We start from the raw sequence: 15,118 nt of genomic DNA, 5'->3' as shown, positions 1-15,118 counted from the left end.
AATTTTGTTAAAGACTGCAGAATTAAAAAAAAAAAAATTGGGTGGTGGGCATAGGGGGAGCTATTGTCCCAAAATAATAACACAGAAACTCTCTCAAAAGGGTGTGGGTCTGTTGGCTGGGGAAAAAATAACTAGGGTATGGTGTGACTGATTTTAGGGGAGAACAAGGTTGGAGGAAATTTAATTGATTAAACAGACCTGAGAAGAAAGCTGCAGAGAAGCAGCACTTTGGTCTATAAACTGCTCTTCCTCGTGACACAACAGTGAGGTCTTAGGTGCAGTGCTGAGTGTCAGGGAGGGTCACACTGCCCATGCAGGACCAGCCCCACCTCCCCAGTCCTCGCTGACCCAGAGTGCTGCCCTGTGGAGCTTGGCACAGATCGGAGGGGGCATTCCGACTGAGCTGCAGACAAGAGAGAATTCTTAGGAAACAAAGGCACAAGAAAGCACCAGCTCATCTTTAAGTGTTTTTTCTAGATGATGGACTAAAAGAAACATGCTACAAAGTCACAAGAAGACAGGACTCGCAGATGCATGTCACTAAAGAAAAGAGCCAGTCTAAAAAGGCTACCCACGGTATGAGTCCATCCACATGACATCTGGAAACACAGTGAAACATGAGGGTTAACCAAAAGGAAGCTGCAGCCTTCAACACACTGTGTTGGGGACAGGTCAGCTCCTAGTAGAAGCTTCTAGCTTTTTCTTCCCAGAAAAGAAACAGTTGTGTAAAATGACCCTGAACTGAGCTCTTAGAAGTCCTCTGCTGCTGTAAGAGTGCTCATGAACAGCTGGGCATAGTGGTGCATGCCTTAAATCCCAGCACCCAGGAGGCAGAGGCAGCTGGCTCTCTGTGAGTTCAAGGCCAGTCTGGTCTACAAAGCAAATCCAGGACAGCCAAAGCTACACAGAAAAACTCTGTCTTGAAAAAACAAAAAGAAAAGAAAGAAAAAAAAAAAAGTTCTTATGAGCACTGGAAGTCCAGGGCTGCCCTGTGCTGTCGGAGTGCTCACGAGCACTGGAAGAGGAAAAGATGGCTTTCCATCTGCCATTATGAAACAACCAGACACTTCTTCATGGCTCTGGTGGTATGGCAACCACATGCAGCCAAAGAGTATTTTGAGAGAAAAATTTTAAATAAGCCTATAGAAACAATGTGGCTCAGTACTTTCTTGCTAGAGAGTAATTGCAAGGACGCTGAGTACAGGCTTATGCTGCACTCTTATCTTATTCACTGTCACTGAGCTTCCTGCTCTCACAGCCAAGGTTAAAGCAAGCTCTTCTCTGGCAAGGACTGATTCAAATAATCTACCAAAGCAGAGCAGCAGCTGCTAGAGACAGCAAGTAAAGTAGACCAAACAGCACAAATGTTTCTTGCCATTTTCCAGTGCTGAGACTTGAAGCAGGGCCGAGCGGTTAGGCAAGAGTTCTATTACCACACAAAATCTCCAGCCTCAGATTGGTATTTTAAAATCTCACCTCAGAGGCTGAAAAGTGTTATAAAAACAGATTAAAAATTAACTTAGGAGGTGAATGTGTCAAAGCATGAAAACACAGCACTCAGATTCCTAGGAACCTCTTCCTTTAAAAGCTGCCTAAAATACAATTTATACAAGAAAAAAAAAAAAAAAAAAAAGGAGCTTGTAACCCAAAGTAGGCAAAGTCTTCTTTAAGGATTACTACATTTGAACTGATTTTACTATCACTGCCTATCAAAATAGGCAGAGAACAACTTCGGATGCACACAGACTGGACTATGGAAAGAATCAGGTTTAAGTTATCCTGATGTTGAGATTCTTTTAGGATTGACCTTTCAAATGACCCAGCCCACCAAAGCATACCTGTACCCTTCATTTTGACTTATCTTCCTAGGTGAGATATTAAAAGTATTGATATCATACTAATCCAACTAATTCATGTGGAAAGTGTACTCCTTGCCAGGAGTTTTGACTCTTGCCTGCAATGTAAGCACTCAGGATGAGGCAAGAAGACTGACACCGTTCAAGGCCAGCCTGGGTGATATAACAAGTCATACCTACAGAGCAAGTTCTTACTTCAAAACAATTAGGGACTCAACTCAGAACCTCTCACATACCAGGCAAGCATTCCACCACTGAGCTACATCCCCAGACTGAAACTATACTTCTTTAGGTCGCTCAAATATCAAAGAAAATATATCTTCAAAAAGATTACAGTAGTCCAAACAGGCTTTAGTTATCTCAGCACTTAGGAGTCAGAGGCAGGCAAAGCTCTGTGAGATTTCAAGACCCACCTCTTCTACAGAGTCCCAGGCCAGCCAGGGATACCCAATAAGACCCTGTCTCAAAAAAACAAAACAATAAAAAAAACAGGCTGTGATGAAATACCACAATGATGCCTAACACAATGGTAAATTTTATAGTGGAAACTGAATCATATATTTCACAACAGACCTGAATTTTCCTTGAATCAATTCATATTAGCCTGTTAGAAGAATGTGATAGAACTGGCTATCCAAAAACAGATATGAGGTAGCCAGAGAGACAGAGAGCTCAGCCATGGCTTTACGGTATTTACAGCTCTGCATGTAACTCACAGTAGACACTCCAACTTCCATGGTTATGCTAGAGAAAGCAGAAGCAACGAAGACTTGGGCTCCACAACTAACTTACCTGTATGTCTTCAAATCCTCTCAGACACCTTTTACGTGGAGCTCTCACAGGGCCATTTATTGATCTCTAATAAACTAGCTAACTATAAACAAAATCGTGAACTAGTTATGCCACATGCTTAAATGTTTTCTCTCAACATTCACAGGCTAGTTTAAACTACTCTCCTAACTAATGGAGTTTAAGTCACAGTAAATCCAATGCAACATCACCCCAGATCAGCTTAAAATTCTGGCCAGCATTGTCCCACCTTCCCACCCTCACAGCCAAACTGCTCTCTCACGTCCTGCTCCTCTGTCAAACCACGTGTGTGGTCTCTGATACTTCAGCACCTGGATGGCCTTGCCAGGATTCGAACCTGGATCATCTGTATGGTCAGACAGAGGCTTCCAATGAGCACAAGACCAGCTGCCGGTGCACAACCCTTCCTCACAGTTAGATTTTGAAAGTCCAGGCATTTGGAGAATTAAAAAAGATAGACTTTACTAGATAACGAAAGCAGTGGACTCATGGAAAAATAAACAACAAACGTAAACAGCTAGCTGCGTGATTTACGTTTCCCGTCTAAAGATGCTTCCATACACTACATTACACAAGAGGCAGAGACTGAATTCCTCATTCCCCTTGACAGCTCAACAAGGAACGTGGCAAGCATTTTACCTTGGTATCTTTCTGGATCAGGCAAAGCTCTGGACTGCTGTGGGGGCAAATTTATTCTCGGATCCCTAACTGTCAATCCAAGAATAGTACCTGAAGGAATTTCAGCTGGTGATGATATCCCTTCAACAAAACAGAAACAGAACGAATTCATAAAAAGCAAGTTTACAGAAATTCACTCACAGGGCCGGCAACATGGCTCAATGAGTAAAGACACTTGCTGCTAAGTCTGGCAACCTGAGTTTAATCCCTAGGAGTAAAAGGAGAGATCTTTATACATACATACATAAACACAGAATAAATAATGAAGGTAATAAAAAGGTCACAGTATATATTAACACACTCTTGTTTGTATTTTGAAATCTTTCAGATTTTCTTCTTTCTTGGGATAATTATTGTGAAATACATATCTTTTTCCCATAATGCATTCAGAAAATAAATTAAAACTTTAAAAATCAAGTTTCTTGCAAAATATAACAAGTATTATTTTACAGTATCATGTTTCTCTAACAGCTATGAGCATACAAGAGTCAGCAAATACATACAGTCGATCTACTTATTTACTTCAGAATGCTAGTTATTTAGAATATGAACAACCTTGTCAGTTCATAAACAAACCCCAGTGCTTTAATTCTGACTCTGGGTTTCTTTGCTGCTTTTCTTGTTACATCACACAAACAGCAGCAGGATAAAAAGCAAAACCACTTAGTAGAGGCCTACCTCTAAACTGCCTTCATGACCCACTTTCCACTCCTCCCCAATACAACCAAATACCTCCCAGCAACTGAAACACTGCTTCTTGTCTTTGATGAAGAAAAACACCATCAGAGCTCTTGCAAGTATCACTCCACCAGTGATGAGGTGTCTGTTCTGCATCCTCCTCCCCCTGGAAAACAAGAACATCTCCTCAGCAGAAAAATGCTGAGCCAGGCCTAGTGACCGTGCTAAGCCAGGCCTAGTGATTGCTACAGTTGTGACATGGCTGTAACATGGCCCCATTCCCTATGTTTCTGTGTGAGAACTATTTCACAAGGAGCAGCAATGAAGATGCCACGATATTTAAGATAGCAGTTACTACCAGACTGAACATTCTAACTAGAGATTTCACATACAGGGAAATAAAGAGTACTTTTCAAAGATATTACTTAGGTTAGCACTGTCTATTTTTTCTTATGCACAGTTCCCTAGGAGTCATTGCCCTCTCCCACTCTCACCACCTTCATCTCTAATTTAAGCAATAAAATACTCCTTTGTCACCAAACCAATGAAAAATGCCAAGGAAACCACTGCACTGTTTTCAGAAACACTGGATGAGATGTATAAACACTCCGCTTACATCTTTCTTAGCAAGACTAGAACTTAGTAAGGTTTCCAAAGCATTTAAAATACTAGAAATGTGACAGACATGACAACCAAGAGCAATTATTCCAGCTGAAAGACTCCTCCAGACCCTCAAGCATTCACTCGTGTGTAGGACAGGTGCCACACACTTCACAGAACATAGGCAGCGGAGATAAGCAGTTTAGAGGCTCTAGAATCTAGAATCTAGAGAAGGTTTTCTCTGTACACTAAGCACTGGGGACAAAGAGGGCAAGACCAACCCTGCCTGCCATCATGAAATGCAGGTCAGTGACAGACAGATGTTAACACAGATACTGATTTGCTAATTACTTTTTATCATTAAAGCTTTGATATTGGTAAAAATGGAGTATATAAGCAAGACTTTGGATTATAGAGGAAAAAATTTCACAGGTAGTGAATTATATATTAAATTTGTTGAATATTCCAAACTATTACTATTCATATATGTTTCAGAAAGAGAAATGTTCATTTTTAAAAAAATATTTTATTTTTATTTTTTTAGATTCATTTATTATATATACAATGTTCTGTCTACATGCACACCTGCATACCAGAAGAGGGCACCAGACGTCATTATAGATGGTTATGAACCACCATGTGATTGCTGAGAATTGAACTCAGGACCTCTGGAAGAGCAACCAGTGCTCTTAATCTCTGAGCCATCTCTCCAGCCCAGAAATGCTCATTTTTAAAAAAAAAAAAACCTCATTACCAAAAACTACATATTTTTACAATGGAAATTAGACAACCTGCTGGGTAGAGCCATCACATTATAATCACACTCTAAGGCATTAGAGACGCTTGGCTGTGTCCTATACCTGCTAATGTGGGATGTGATTATCTGCTGATTACTACTGACGCACTTCATTAAACTTCTTGTAACACAAGAGCAAAATTGTGCTAGGAAACTGAGAAAATCTGCAGATGCTACAGAAACAACAGGAGGGGAAGTTAACTTGAGGGCCCAGGGAAGGTTCCAAAGGGATACGGATTGGATGAGACAGGCTGAAACTTAAAGAATGAGGGTGTTTAGCCCAACCAAGAGCCCCACAATACAATGTTCAACAGGTAGAAAGAGAACAGGTATGAGTCATGAAGGAAATGAGAAGGGACACATTCTAGAAATAAAAGGCAGCATGGCCGAAGGGCAAAGGGCAAGGAGGGACTGAAGTTCCAAGACGACAGAGGCCACACTAAAGGATCTGAGTTTTACCTTAAATAAAATGAGAAGCTACTTGAGAATTGTTTTTATCTCAACAAGTAGTAAATAGGGCTTGGTATATACTTCAGGGCTAGAGCAACTCCTTGTCCAGCATGTATAAGGCCTGAATTCTATCTACACAAAGCAACACAACAAAAATGAATAAAATGGTAAAAGATCACTGTCCATCCTGAAAAGGGAAAATAGGAAGGAAAAGTCTTAAAGTTACTCCATGAGTCCAGGCAGCAGCAAAACTAACATGAAGGCAAAAGAGACAGAAAGGCTGCTTTCATTGTTTAAAGCATCCTTCTAGAAGCTCAATCTTGTTCAGCTTGATCATCATGTTTGCCCACATTACATCTGGGAGGATCATGCACTAAATCAACTGACTAGGATAGAAAAGAAACAGGATCTGAACCCAAAAGATGACTCCTAATCGTACCTCATGCTCTTGACCAGCACTATCTATATGAAGGCCACAAGCCACAAACAGCCACCTGAATTTAATCTTTAGTTAGCTAAGATTAAATAATGGCACAAATCAGTACCTCAGCCATTCAGTCACATTTAAGTGGCCAATAGTGTCACATGACACACAACCTTGAGAGCACAAGGGAGCATCACCCTGCTTCTGACCTGAAGTGCCGACAGGCATGCTTCTCTTAACCTTCCAGAAAACCTGTCATGTAAGGCAAACTAAAAGGAAGGGAGGGAAAACTAGCATGCAATTTCAGAGATTTTAGAGACATATTGCCCATCTACAGAGCAGAGATTATCTCCTACAAGACTCATGAAAGCAAGAGTAGTATATAAATTAAAATTTCAATTGACTTATTACACCTACTGAGATTTGATCTTCTAGAGGTGAAAGATTAAGAAAAAATCTTTGTTAACAAAAATAAGTTGGGAACTGCCATTTAAAAGGTATCCCGCCATGATATCAGATTATATGTTGGGTTTTACAAACCTGCCTGGGCTAGCACAGTCACATTACTCACTGTGTGTACAGGAGCAGCCTGCAGTGCTGAAATCAGGATGCAGTGGGAAAGAGGACCAATCAGCCGGAACCTGTTCATCTCCATTGTCAAATCACTGAGAAAAGACCATAAAACACAAACTGCCATCACACAATGTAATACTCGTAGACAAAGTGGCACATGCCTTTCTTTAATCCCAGCACTTAGACAGCAGAGGGAGGCAGATCTGAGTTCAAGGCCAGCCTGGTCTATACAGCATATTTCAAGGACAGCAGAAAAATCCTATCTTGAAACACACACACACACACACACACACAAAACAAAAAAAGGAGGAGGAAGGTGGGTCAGTCTTCACTGAAAACATCCAGACGTCTCACACTGAACAGAACTCCTACCTGATTACAATCTCTGTAGTAGGAGAGACCCATGAGCATGGCTGACATGGGTCTCTAGTTCCATCACCAATAGTTTTCTTCATTCGTTTAGAACTTTCTTCATCATTTTTCCTTTTCCTTTTCTTGCCAATTTTGTCATCAGAAAGTTCAGATGGACTTTCTTCCTGGGCTGCTGTCAGGAATGGGTCAGGGACACAGACACTTGATTTGATTGGTTCTGTACACTGGCACGTTGTTTTTATTTCCTCTAGGACGGCCTAAGGAAGTATTTAAACATTTACTTTAAATCTTCAAAATGTAAACAGAGCACTCAGATACATTGAGAGGTATCTCTCAGTGCTTACAACTACCTCTTCTGGCCCCTGTGGGTACCAGGCATACACATAAAATAAAAATAAGTAAATCCTTAAAAACGTATTTTTTAAGTTAAATGCAGTGCTACAAATTAAACTGATAGAGATACGTTTGTTTGTTGTGCTAATCATTATATGATGTGCATATATTTATCATATCATCGTGATCAAGGTAAGTATCCATTCTTTGTTCAATAGTTTTAGATTCTAAATAAACAAATTAACAATGGCTCAGCAGGTAAATGGGATTGCCACCAAGCTCCCTGGTGCCCATATAGTGGAAGAAAAGAGCAGACTCCTACTATTGTCCTCTGACCTCCACAGGTGACCTCTACACACTGTATAATTACATTAACAAAATGCAACAGAAGGATGTACCAGTTTAAGAGTTGGATGAAGCCAGATCCACAACTGCCTATCCTCAGAAGTATCTCCCGGGGTCTTCTTAGACTTCCAAATAAAGGTAACAGGCCCAAGCAGTTCTCTGGGATACTTATTTGCCCGGTAAAGCATGACATTCCCTTGCCGCTTCCCAGACAAGCAGTGAACTGCAGCAAAAGTCAGCCCTGGCGCAAACACAAACAAAATACTGTGACTGCAAGTGCTCACATGAAGCATTATTTATTTCCTGAGAGCCATAATATGAGCCATTGTCTGTCTCCAAGAGGGAAGCTTTGGTTCTGGCCACAGCTTAAAAGAAAACTGGGCACAGAGTAAGTTCTCAATAAATATTTATTAAATGAATGATTTAATGAGTTTTAAGTTGTTTCTTCCTAAGTTTACTCCATAGAGTAGTGGCTCACTTAACATATAAGAATGTTTAAAGACTTAAATATCAACTCGACCTTTCTTAAGGTAACATACTCACTGGGAATAAGAATATCTCGCACATTTCCATATTGAAACTGCAAAATGTTACTTATAGTAAACATTCATTTACAAATGAATACACAAAATACACAAAAATTAAAACAGCACCCAGGTTTGGGAGAGATTACCTGTGTCTATACTACACATTTGAGAAAGCGCCTTCAGTATTTCTTCCTCTTTGCCCTTCAACTCCAAACAACAGTAATATGATAAATCCTGAACAAAGGAGAAACATAATTGAATATGCCATGATCTGCTATGGGGTGAAAAATGCTAAGAAGCCAGTGCTCTAATAGAAAACCTATTGAGGAGCACAGGAGAGATGGCTCAGAGCACACATTGCTCTTGCAGAGGACCCAAGCTCAGTTCCCAGCCCCCACTCTGGGTCGTTCACACTGGCCTGTAACTCCACCTCCAGAGAGAATCTGCTCTAACACCCATGGCAATCAGAAAACCTGTTCTAAGGCACAAAACAAACTACCCAAAGCCAGCTTTTTAACAACGCAAAATCTAGAGCCTGCCTTTTCCTATTATATTAGCAGATATTCATAAGCCAATCTGAGTCAAAAACCAAAATGAATCTTCATTTAATTTATAACATACAATGTCCGACATTCTAGCAAGCACATCTGTGTTATACTCCACTCACACAGGCAAGTTGTGAAGTGGGCTATAAAAACTGCTCCTTCAGGGTCAGGTATGGTGACACAAGTCCCAGCACTTGGGAGGCAGAGGCAGGAGGATCTCTGTGAGTTCCAGGTCTGGTCTACAGAATAAGTTCCAGGACAGCCAGGGCTACATACTGAGAAAATCTGTCTCAAAAACCAAACAGCCACAACAACAATAAAAAACACTGCTGCTTCAGCTCACAACTGTCAGTAGCCCTCACACAGACATAAAAGCAGGCAGAAAACCAATGCACATAGAATTATAAATCAACTAACAAACTTGCTGCTTCTCAAAAAATGATATTCATTCCTCAGATTTACATAAGGTCAGAAACCATAGTAAAGGAGTAAGACAAAAATAATCCCATAAAATCATGCTAAAACTGCTCACTTTGGCTAGCCAGTGCATACCTCTGAACACAGTGTTAGGTTCAGATAGAAACAATCTGTCCCATTTCCCTCCCACACTCCATCTTGACTACATAAGTCTGACTAAGCATTGCATAAGAGAGCCAAGAGTAAGAGCTTCCTAATGTAGGTAAGATGGAGAGGCTGGCTGAGTACTGAAGAGCTGTGGCAATAGCTAGCCACAGAAGTTAAGTCTTCCTACAACCTCACAGTCAGTCCTACTTTCCTTATGTCCTGGGAGAGGGCATCCAGGCACCAAAACAGTTATCTGTGCAAAACCACACAGCTCAGTGGAAGCAGCACCCAAGCAAGAACCGTGGATACCCAAACCAACCCTCTCCCATAGCACCTTAAAGCAAGTTCAGTCGAAGCAATCAGAACTGAAAGACAAAAATTACAGCTGTGGTTTGAATGAATCCCAATCAACCACTGCCATCACCAACACAGAAATCTTCCTGCCAACAATGGTTCCCTCTTAGTTATCAATGCCAGATGGATCTCACCGAAATGTGTACAACTGGTTTATAACAAAGAAAAATGGTCTAAAGTCTAATGAGCTCCAAGCTCAGTAGTTGTACAAGCATAGGTATGTAACCCAAATTCTGTAACTTAAGTCTCCACATCTAAAAGACAAAACTGTCCTTCCTCAAACTGTTATAAGGAATGAATGATGAATGAACACATGTACAGCATTGAAACAATGCTAGATACAGGGGGTTCTAGCCCAGCACTGACTAGTATAAGAACCTCTCTAATTAAAAAAGAAAGAAAGAAAAAAAAAATGGCATTCTGTCCTTACAACCACATATCTGACTAATAATCTGACAGATGTGTATCTCTCCCACTAACGCTACTCATCTCCAGCATCCAGCTGTGTCCCAGTCTTCACTTGTAAGATGTGTAACTTCACAGAAAAGACTCCATACCATGCACAAGTCTAAAAGTAGGTTTTAGAAAGGTTCTAAACCCAATAGCAAAGTATACCTGCAGAAGGCAGAGATTTGTCATGGCACGATAGCAGGCTCGGTGGCTCTTGGTTGTGGGCCTCTCCCCGAGGCAGTAGCCCCACTTCCTCACCATATGAAACCGTTTGGCATGCCAGATGTGGGTCTCTAGCCATATATTCCTCTTCTGTCTGCGGTTAAACACCAGTGTCCGCTTTACGTGACATCTTCGGGCTTTATGGCATTTCGTTTTTGACTGTTCTTTTTTCTGATGAGCTGCTTTCTCAGCCTACAGTTTAAAGAAGAAGAGCCAACCCTAGTTTGTACGCATCTCAGAGCATAGTTGAACATTAAGAATTCAAATGACTAACTCTGAATAGATAGGCTGGAGATCTGATAGGCCACTAGGTTTAACTGGGTATTATGGAGTCTTTCCTCACATTGATCAAGGGGAAACAATGGGAAATGTGAAGATTTGAGAGGCAGGATAGCCTAGAAAGGAAGTGAAGTTCTAACACTTGTTAAAGGGGCAAGCCTCATCCTTTATGAAGATGCAATTCTTGTAAAATGTTCAACACACAGGGCTGGAGAGATGGCTCAGTGGTTTACAGCACATTGTTCTTGGAAAAGCCCTACATTCAATTCCCAGCACCCACATAGTGGCTCAAACTCATCCATAACTTCTGGTGCCCTTTTCTGACTCCTTGTGTACCTACGCAGGCAAAATATTCATACACATAAACCAAGTAAACAAATGTAAAAAAAGTTCATCACATAAGCTTCATGTTAGCAGATAACCAGATAAATCAAACACCAGCTTCTTGTTTTAACCTTTACTTAAGATCAGAAATACAGAAATGGGAACAGCAATTCCATTTGTTTCATTAGACTATAGATAAACACTCAATTTTGCTAGAAAACAGACCTCACATTCTAGAAAGTACAAAACTTGCCAGGCATGCCAAGTTGTGGAAGGAGGAGGTGGCACATGTCTTTAGTCCCAGCACTTAGTTGTATTTCAGTGAGTTCCAGGACAGCCAGAGCTACAAAGAGAAATCCTATCTTGGAAAAAAAAAAATCAAAAAACAAGGAAAGAAAAGAGAGAGAGCATGTGTCAGCCAGTATGATGGTATAACCCCAGCATTAAGAAGGTAAAGACAGGAAGAAAAAGGAGAGGGACAGGGGAGAAGGGGGGGAAACAGAAGGGTTCCAAATGTAGCATTTAAATTGTTTTTGAGGGGGTGGGATAGGGTCTCACCATGTTGTCCTGGCTGGCCTGAAAAATCACTCTGTAGAACAGGTTTCAAACTCACAGAAATGTCCCTGAAATTAGAGGACAACTATAATATCTAACTACCTGCTAAAGTAGCTAGGAGGATTGACTGGGCTAGATAATGATCAAACTAAAAATACTCAAGGAAAAAAAGAATGCCATGTAGGTATGCTGATTTCCTTCCAGTTCCTCTGGGTGAATACTTGTTAATACTTCTAGAACTACTAACAAACATTTACACAGAGAGAAACGTCTACCTCTTTTTTGGCCATCTCTTGCAACCGTCTAGGAAGGCGTTTGACATTGTGGCTCATGGCTCTTCGTCGCATGTGCCGTGGAAGGGTCTGGAAAACCAGTGAGTTAGATGACTTCTGGGTCACAGCTTTTAACATAGCACTGATTTCAGCCGCTCGTGCCTGAGCAAAAGTAGAAGCTGTTGAAAGAAACAGCAAGGTCACTAACAAGTCCTGAATCAGCAGTCTCTCTGCTGGCTCTCAGCAACAGTCAGATGTGAAAGTATGATCTCATGAGGTAAGTGCCAATGCTGTGCATTTCTGTGTTCTATTCCCTCAAGAAGACTGTTCAATGTTGACACTTTTTCCAAGTTCTCTAAAACAATTCCATTTTCTAATTAGGAAAAATTTCTAGCTTCCTAAATATTCTAGTCAGAAAAAAAGATTAGCCAACTTTAGGATCTACAAGCATTAGATAGTTGTATAATATAATCCCAACTGCTGTTTGCTATTCTTTTTAACTGTACATGCATGCTGTGTGCATACATGGAAGTATCTGGCTACATGCACCTAGGCTTATAGATGCAGAGGCCAGAGGAAGATATCAGTTTCCTCTCTCATTCTCTGATTTGTTCCCTTGAGATGTGGTCTCTTCACTAAACAGAAGCTCACTGGTTTGGCTGGACTGGCTGGCCAACAAGCTCCCAGAGTCAACCTGCCTTTGCCCCACAACACTGGGGTTACAAGCATGTGCAACCATGCCCACCTTTTCATGTAGGTAGTAGAGGTTCATGCTCTCATGTTTGCATAGCAAATGGGTTACAACAGAACCACCACCCCAGCCCCTACTAATAACTGTTCCTAAGTGCAACATTCACAATTGAAAACACAGAGGTGGGGAAAAATATACAAGAGTTTTAACTCCATGGGGATTTTCCTTTACTATTTTCTGCTTTTTCAAAACTTGCAATTATTATTATTGGTTTTCTTCATTAAAAAAACAGAATCAGTCTCAAGATTCTCTCTGTGCGTGTATGTCTCTCTCTTTCTATAAACAGGGTGCTGGAGGAGAAATAAGCAAACTTACCTAAGAAGGAACAAAGATATTAGCACGCACATCTAAGTTATGTTCAAGGAACAGAGTATAGGTGATAGTGGAGAGAGAGGCGATGCAGCAGTGATGAAGGTGAGGCTGACAAGAACCTGGAAGTCAAGCTTTAAAGCTTGGTGTCTACAAGATTTGCTCTGCATTTGCAGAGTGCCATGCAAGAGTGTGTTTAGTGCTGGTTTTGTTTGTTTGTTTTTTTGCTTTTTTTGGGTGGGGGTAATGAAAGTTAGAGGAACAGCTTACAGATAGATATATGAGTCAGAGAGCATCTAAAGAGGGGAGAACCACCAGGTTGTAATAATGAAAGTCCAGGCTAGAGGTGAGCAGGTGGTTAAAACAGAGGAGAGAGGGGGAAGGCAGCTGGGCAGGGCAGCAAAAGAACAGTGTGTTGGCCCTAGACACAAAGAGCTAACACATCCTTATAAATACCTACCAGTTATATATTTGGGGATCTCCTGAGATGTGCCTTCAGGACCTGCCTTCCAACCTCCCTTTTTCTTAAACATGGTTTTGGAGGAAGATTGCTCATTCATGTCAGGCTTAGGAAGTAAGTGGGGGCTCATCTTGCTTTGCCACTGCTGTGAGGTTCCAGAATGAAACTCTAGTACATTTCAAAAACAAAAATAAATACATCACCCATACCAGAGATAATTCAGCAAGAATTAACTTGTTAACCCTACAACCACCCTGTAATTTATTCCTTGTGAATATATACACATACAAGCATACACACACGAGCACACATGAGCACACATACATACATATAACATAGGTGGTTCTGAGAACTGAGCTCAGGTCTCCAGGCTCATGTAGTGCTTTTACCCTCTAAGCTATCTCACAGGCCCTGCTATCTTTTTTTAAAGAGGGATCTTGGGAGGAAGTTGACTTTTCCAAGGACAAGCTCAAGATCACAAAGTGAGTAGGCAGCAGAACAAGTAATCACATCAGTGTGACACATGAACAGGTACAACAGCAAGCCCGTTAGTGTGACATATGAACACATACAAGAGCAATCCCGTTACTGTGACACATGAACAGATACAACAGCCATCCCATCAGTGTGACATATTAACAGATACAACAGCCATCCCATCAGTGTGACATATTAACAGAAACAACAGCAATCATATTAGTGTGACACATGAACAGGCACAACAGCAATCACATTAGTGTGACATATTAACAGACATAACAGTAATTCCATTAGCATGACTTGTTAACAGATACAAGAAAATTTCTCCTTTGTGATTTCCAGTGCAACATAAATTGCTTTTTTTTTAGGATTTAATTATGTATTATTTATACAGCTTTCTGCCTGTGTCAGCACGTCAGAAGAGGGCACCAGCTCTCATTATTTTAGGTGGTTGTGAGCCATCATGTGGTTGCTGGGAATTGAACTCAGAACCTCTGGAAGAACAGAAAGTACTCTTAACCTTTGAGCCATCTTTCCAGCCCTGCAACATGAATTGTTAATCTAAGCCCCCTGCTTTGGTCTGAATGTTTGGAAACAGAAGGGAGGTCAGCGGAAAATTTTACAGGGTTGTTTATTCCACTAGAATGTAAATTATGAAGCCACTTAAAACACGTTAAAAGGGTTTGTCACTATGAGGTTTAAATGAGATAATATTTGGGAAAGGTGTGCCACATGTTAAAAGGTAGTCCTCTATTTCTAGACCTAAATCTAGAGCACACTGCTCTTTAAACAAATTTTCCTAATTCGCCCTATCATTTTACAAGGGTCTGAGATTACCACAATAGTCAAATAGTGATATGCTGAGTAAATTTCTGTTAGGAAACACAGAAGTATAACTTAGATCAAACATATCAGCTCTAAAATGTACATAATCATACTATAGTAGCACGTCTGTCTTACAAAGTCAAGTAAATGCTGAGTGAATAGTAAATCTCTGCTCTGAGAAGTATTTCTCCTCCCTCCTTTCCTCTCCCTTTGTCTTTTCTTCCCTTCATATGTATTACACACACACACACACACACACACACACACACACACACACACACACACA

At 40.8% G+C, this 15,118-nt stretch overlaps 1 protein-coding gene across 1 annotated transcript in view; it reads right to left on the bottom strand.

Moving 5' to 3' along the window:
• Pop1 (POP1 homolog, ribonuclease P/MRP subunit) overlaps positions 1-15,118 on the bottom strand; it is a 33,728-nt gene that overhangs the window by 13,781 nt on the left and 4,829 nt on the right. Inside the window, exons 3-11 of the mRNA XM_055620156.1 lie at positions 13,528-13,695; positions 12,011-12,186; positions 10,521-10,769; positions 8,589-8,676; positions 7,969-8,156; positions 7,238-7,494; positions 6,864-6,957; positions 4,077-4,188; positions 3,306-3,425 (exon numbers count right to left, since the gene is read on the bottom strand). Of these exons, the coding sequence (XP_055476131.1) occupies positions 3,306-3,425; positions 4,077-4,188; positions 6,864-6,957; positions 7,238-7,494; positions 7,969-8,156; positions 8,589-8,676; positions 10,521-10,769; positions 12,011-12,186; positions 13,528-13,695 (1,452 nt within the window). The remainder of the gene's footprint in view (positions 1-3,305; positions 3,426-4,076; positions 4,189-6,863; positions 6,958-7,237; positions 7,495-7,968; positions 8,157-8,588; positions 8,677-10,520; positions 10,770-12,010; positions 12,187-13,527; positions 13,696-15,118) is intronic.

Source organism: Psammomys obesus, unplaced genomic scaffold, assembly GCF_907164565.1.
Source record: "Psammomys obesus unplaced genomic scaffold, mPsaObe1.curated_primary_1811, whole genome shotgun sequence".
Classification (NCBI taxonomy): Eukaryota; Metazoa; Chordata; class Mammalia; order Rodentia; family Muridae; genus Psammomys; species Psammomys obesus.
The sequence above is the reverse complement of the archived record's forward strand: the minus strand, read 5'-3'. Positions and strand labels throughout refer to the sequence as shown.